This window comes from Octopus bimaculoides, chromosome 1, assembly GCF_001194135.2.
Source record: "Octopus bimaculoides isolate UCB-OBI-ISO-001 chromosome 1, ASM119413v2, whole genome shotgun sequence".
Taxonomy (NCBI): Eukaryota; Metazoa; Mollusca; class Cephalopoda; order Octopoda; family Octopodidae; genus Octopus; species Octopus bimaculoides.
Window position 1 is genome coordinate 182,451,043 of NC_068981.1, and position 6,360 is coordinate 182,457,402.

At 37.5% G+C, this 6,360-nt stretch overlaps 1 protein-coding gene across 2 annotated transcripts in view; it reads left to right on the top strand.

The window, feature by feature from the left end:
- LOC106872710 (uncharacterized protein C2orf81 homolog) overlaps positions 1-6,360 on the top strand; it is a 21,324-nt gene that overhangs the window by 13,280 nt on the left and 1,684 nt on the right. For both annotated transcript variants that reach the window (XM_052973125.1, XM_014919787.2), the window contains exons 4-5: positions 2,425-2,494; positions 5,405-5,570. In XM_052973125.1, coding sequence (XP_052829085.1) covers positions 2,425-2,494; positions 5,405-5,570 — 236 coding nt within the window. The remainder of the gene's footprint in view (positions 1-2,424; positions 2,495-5,404; positions 5,571-6,360) is intronic.

Below are 6,360 nucleotides of genomic sequence, written 5' to 3' on the forward strand. Positions count from 1 at the left end.
ATATATATATATATATATATATATATATATATATATATATATATACATACATACGTATTTGATTTAAGCTACATACATAAAATTAAAGATACATACATACATAAAAATTAAAGGTGCAGGAGTGGCTGTGTGGTAAGTAGCTTGCTTACCAACCACATGGGTCTGGGTTCAGTCCCACTGCGTGGCACCTTGGGCAAGTGTCTTCTACTATAGCCTCAGGCCGACCAAAGCCTTGTCAGTGGATTTGGTAGATGGAAACTGAAACAAGCCCGTTGTATATATGTCTGTGTGTCTGTGTGTGTCTGTGTTTGTCCCCCAACATCGCTTGACAACTGATGCTGGTGTGTTTACATCCCCGTAACCTAGCGGTTCGACAAAAGAGACCGATAGAATAAGTACTAGGCTTCCAAAGAATAAGTCCTGGGGTCGATTTGCGCGACTAAAGGTGGTGCTCCAGCATGGCCGCAGTCAAATGACTGAAACAAGTAAAAGAGAAAAGAGATTTATTTTAGTTTTTTTTTTTTTTCAGCACAGGTTCTTATAGACTTTAAGTCTTCCCTTAGGGTGCTAAAAAATGTTCTTTTTTGTTCTAAATAAACACTCAACCTGCTCACTGTACCAGCTGTTTCTCTTTAAATAAACTCCCTGTTTAAGTCTAAAAAGAGGCAACACATGTTATAAGTTCTAAATCAATAAAGGAACACCCAGATTACTGAATGAATAAGTCATTGTATGTTTACTTCCATTCCACAACACTACTGAAACAGAATAATGAGAAATAACAAGTTGCTGACAATTGTTTTTATAACTAAAATAAGTTTAGAACATAAATTTGTCAAATGCTTTTTTGAAATTAAATGGTTAAAGCGCCAACTATTAATTTGTGTAATTCTTGTTGTAAAAAATGTCAATATTAAATTAAAATGTCTGCAAGCATGACTTATAGGCACAGATGTGGCTGTGCAGTAAGAAATTTGTTTTCCAGTCACATAGTTTAGTGTTCAATTTCACTGCACTGCACCTTGGAAAAGTGTCTTCTACTATAGCTATGGGCTGACCAAAGCCTTGTGCCTTGTGAGTGGATTTGGTAGATGGAAACTGAAAGAAGCTTGTCATCTATATGTGTGTGTGTGTATGTGTTGCTGTCTCCTTGCCTTGACTTCATCTGATACTTGTAAACAAGTGTCACTGTCATACAAACACTGTCCTTCATTTGCAATCATCCAGGGAAATATGTCTGGTCATAGGGAAATATTACCTTATTTGGAAACAGGTAAAGATTGGTGATAGGAAGGGTATCTGGCTATAGAAATTCTGCCTCAAGAAATTCCATCCATCCCATACAAACATGGAAACGTGAATGTTAAAACGGTGATGATGATATATAAGGCATATCTTTTCTGCATAGGCTTTCATTTCTAACTAGGGAAGAGTTCTTAAAATGTTTCCCATTCTCTCACAACTCTAGTTTTCAATTTCCTGCATTAATCATATCATCCAGATCTTTAGTTACATATTTGGCCTGAAATTGTGTGTTGAAACAGATTTTATTGTATTTTGATTAAGTCATATTAACTATTTATTAGTTTAGGAGTGGCTGTGTGGTAAGTAGCTTGCTCACCAACCACATGGTTCTGGGTTCAGTCCCACTGTGTGGAAACTTAGGCAAGTGTCTTCTACTATAGCCTCAGGCCAACCAAAGCCTTGTGAGTGGATTTGGTAGACGGAAACTGAAAGAAGCCCGTCATATATATGTATATACATGTGTGTGTGTGTCTGTGTCTGTGTTTGTCCCCCCAACATCGCTTGACAACCGATGCTGGTGTGTTTACATCCCCGTAACCTAGCGGTTCGACAAAAGAGACCAATAGAATAAGTACTAGGCTTACAAATAATAAGTCCTGGGGTCGGTTTGCTCGACTAAAAGGCGGTGCTCCAGCATGGCCACTGTCAAATGACTGAAACAAGTAAAAGAGAATAAAAGAGAAACAAATAACTTGTAAGTTTATAGAAACAAATTATTTATAATATATCCATATAGAGAACTGCTGATTAACATGAAAAATTAAGTTCACACTTATTAAGAGCTCAATTAATGAAAGGTTGTTAAACTCCAACATATCATTACATTGCAGTACATCCAGGTAGAAGTAACTTACATGTATGTACATAACAAGCTAAAATGATCTTACAAAGCAACATATTTAAAATAAACACATGAATTACACATACAGTTTATACTTTAATTTTGCTCAACAACTGTTTCATTAGGAACAAACATTATTTATTCCATAATTATATGTAATTTCAATATGTAATTTATTTGAATTAAATTTATTTAAATTAATCTAAAAACTATATTTACCCAATCATCAAGAGTGAAATATTTAATTAATAAGATGTAATATTTTCCATTTATTTCAGTGGAATTTCCTAAGACGTGATGAATCCCAAGTAAGTCCTACTTTGCAACCTGGTTGGATTTCAAGTGAAGGTAAAGATCCAAATTTTTATCTTCCCTATTCCACACCCATTTCTTATATTTATATGGGAAGAATATTTTATGTCATAATTTTATGCAAGAAACCTTCATTTGTGAAGTTAGGTTAAAATTACCAGCTTAATATAGAAATTATGAAAGATTTAATTATTTGACAAAACTCTTGATTGTTTTTAAAATTAATAGAAATATAGAGCAAAGTATTTTTGATAAGAAAATGATTAGTAAATTAGAGATGAATCTCCCTCTGAAAAATGTCAGTCTATCCCAGCTAACATTCACAAACTATATGGTACTTATTTACATGAACTAGGAGAACTGAGGCAATGTGAAATTAAGTGTGTGATTGAAATGGTGAATAATCAGCTAAAATAGTATTACAAAGCAACATATTTAAAATAAAAAAGAAGAAAAGCTTAAATTCCACACACTGTTTATATTCCAATTTTGAATATTCCAACAGCTGTTTCATTAGGAACAAACATTATTTATTCTGTAATTACATAGAATAGTTAGAACATTGAATAAACACTGTAGTTATTCTGTGAAAAATCAGAAGGGCCAGATCACAAAAGAGCTATAGTAATTACTTTGTTGTAATACACTTGGCTGTCTGTTTTGAGTTGAAATCCCGTAAAGCTCAGCTTTAGCATTCATCGTTCTGTGACTAATAAATAAAGTACAAATCAGTTACTGAATTAATTCTTCTTTCTTTTCTCTTGCTTTCATTCTTTCTTCTCTTTCTCTATATATTTCACCTTATGCTTTGCTGCATTGAAAATTAACCATGCTGCACTGATAGCCTACTGAGAGTCCTGGGGGGACCATACACAATGCCTGCATAGTCAGAAAGAAAGGATAGGGACTCCACTGATATAATTTGAATTTCCAAAAGAAAGAGAATGTCAGATGAACAGTCTACCCTCCAGGATTTGGCAGTTGTAGATGATGATTGTAATACAAAATGAAACACCTACAGCGGTTTGAGTACTCATGGTTAAACTGGTGCTCCTATCACCTACCAATTCAATCATTTCCCCCTCTCAGTCAAAATCTTTCTACATGGTGGAGTGTCAGATCAAATACAATACATAAAATACCTTAATACCTTTAGCCTGACTGACCAACTGGTACTCTTTCAGTTACAGCAACACTTGTTTTAGTTAATCCGATCAACAGAACAACCTGCTCATGAAATTAATGAGCAAGTGGCTGAACACTCCACAGACATACATACCCATAATGTAGTTCTCAGACAGGTTCAGCATGACACAAAATGTGATGGAGTTGGCCCTTTTAAATACAGGTACAACTCATTTTTTTCCAGTTGAGTGGACTGGAACAGCATGAAATAAAATGTGTTGTTGAAGGACAAAAAACACACTACTGAGAATTGAACTTATGATCTTATCATCATGAGCCGAATACCTTAGCCATTAAGCCATGCACCCTCATAATACTTTAAGAAACCTGCTTCACATCCTTCCAGAATTGACTTCACATTATCCTCAGTTCCACTAATATTACTAGTACTAAGGCGGTGAGCTGGCAGAAACGTTAGCACGCCGGGCGAAATGCTTAGCGGTATTTCGACTGCCGCTACGTTCTGAGTTCAAATTCCACCGAGGTCGACTTTGCCTTTCATCCTTTCGGGGTCGATAAATTAAGCACCAGTTACGCACTGGGGTCGATGTAATCGACTTTATCCCTTTGTCTGTCCTTGTTTGTCCTCTCTGTGTTTAGCCACTTGTGGGCAATAAAGAAATAAGAAACGTTAGCACGCTGGGCACAATGCTTAGTGGTATTTTGTCTGTTTTTACATCTGAGTTCAAATTCTGCCAAGGTCGACTTTGCCTTTCATCATTTTGGGGTCGATAAATTAAGGACCTGTTGTGTACTGGGGTTGATCTAATCGACTGACCCCTTCCCCCAAAATTTTGGGCCTTGTGCCTAAAGCAGAAGAGAATATTACCAATACTAAGTACCATTAATATACTGGAAAAGTACATGGATGTCTGAATTATTAAAGTCCAAAATAATCAACCATGAAGTTGATAGTTTGTCTCCAGTACTGTACTGTGGTGTCTGTGGCCCACTTTGCCAGTTAATCCTCAAATAAGCCAATCCAACTAACTCTCAGTCTGTACCAAATGATACAACTAACTGACAACTATAAGAGGTGGCAGCACTATACAACAGACCAGTGTTTAGCTAACTTGTATAACTGATCTCAGCATTTCATGCGGGTGTGGTTGGAAGATGAGTGTGATCTTATTGTGTCTCATCTACAAGACAATATGGTTGAACCCTCATTGATAAATACTGCTGATTTCTGAAAGACAAGTTATTGACTAAATGTCCAACAATAGGAAGCTTGAATGTAGTCTGGGATTCAATCCCACAACACAATACCTAGCATGGGTGTCTTCAGTTATAACCCTTGAGTCAACTAAAAGCTTGTGAGTAAAATTTGGTGGATGAAGGTTGTGTGGAAGCTGGGCCTCCAGTCTGAAGGTAACATGTTCCTTCTCTCTCTCCCTTTCACCTTACTTGGGGCCTTAAAGAAGGTCATTGGCACTGTCCCTTCTTTCTCTAAGTGATAAACAAATTTTTTAAAAAAGGGCCCAATCAGTAACATAGCTGGAGGGGGAGTGATGGGAGTGGTTTATCTAGAGTGCTGTTTTTAAGGCGGCATCATTTTCAGGCCTGCTGTATAAGCCTGTATAGAGGGATAAGGAGGGGAAGGCTGCCCCTAAGTGAAACTCACTTTAGTTAGCTAGGCTACATGTTCAAATTTATCCTGCATCTTTCTCAACCTTGATCTCTTTCCAATAAGAAATCCTATCGTAAATACATCTTGTGATTTTAATTTACCTTTTTCTTTTCTTAAACTTCAACTTTTAGAACCCGTGCGACCAGAAATTGATAATTGGGCACCAAGACACTACTGTGAGGAAAGCAGGAAGCTTATTGATAACACAGTTCAAGAGAGTGTCTCTCAAGAAGAAGCAAGAGACATGGAAGCAGCTGCAGTGAAAGAAGAAGCAGCTAATCAGCATGAAGTGCCTGGGTAGTTGTTGTTGTCGTTTTTGTCTTTTTTTTTTCTGTTGCTTTCGTTTTCATTGATTAGTCTCAAGCAATGCTTGTCAAACAAACCTAAAATATCTTCTCTTCTGCTCTGATCAAAAGTATTCCAGCTGTCTTTGTTTCTTAAATAAATCTAAAGAAAACAATAATGTGATTGTTTTTTGTTTAGTTCTATCTATTTGTATACACTTCTTATGATCTCACTAATATTGTCCTTTGCAGTTGTTATTTGATAGTAGAAGAGGAACTCATCGTCATAATCGTTTAACGCCCGCTTTCCATGCTGGCATGGGTTGGACGATTTGACTGAGGACTGGCGAACCAGATGGCTGCACCAGGCTCTAATCTGATCTGGCAATGTTTCTACAGCTGGATGCTCTTCCTAATGCTAACCACTTTGAGAGTGTAGTGGGTGCTTTTTATGTGCCACCAGCACAAGAGCCAGCCAGGCGGGCCTGACATTGATCACGTTCGGACAGTGCTTTTTACGTGCCACTGGCACAGGGGCCAGTCAGGGAGTACTGTCATTGGCCATGTTTGGATTACATGCCACTAGCAGGGGCCAGTCAGTGGGTACAGGCATTGGTCACGTTCGGATGGTGCCTTTTATGAGCCACTGACCTGGGAGCCAGTCAGTGGGTACTTGCATCGGCCACGTTCGGATGGTGCTTTTACATGTCTATACGATGGGCTTCTTTCAGTTTCCATCTACCAAATCCACTCACAAGGCTTTGGTTGGCCTGAGGCTATAGTAGAAGACACTTGCCCAAGGA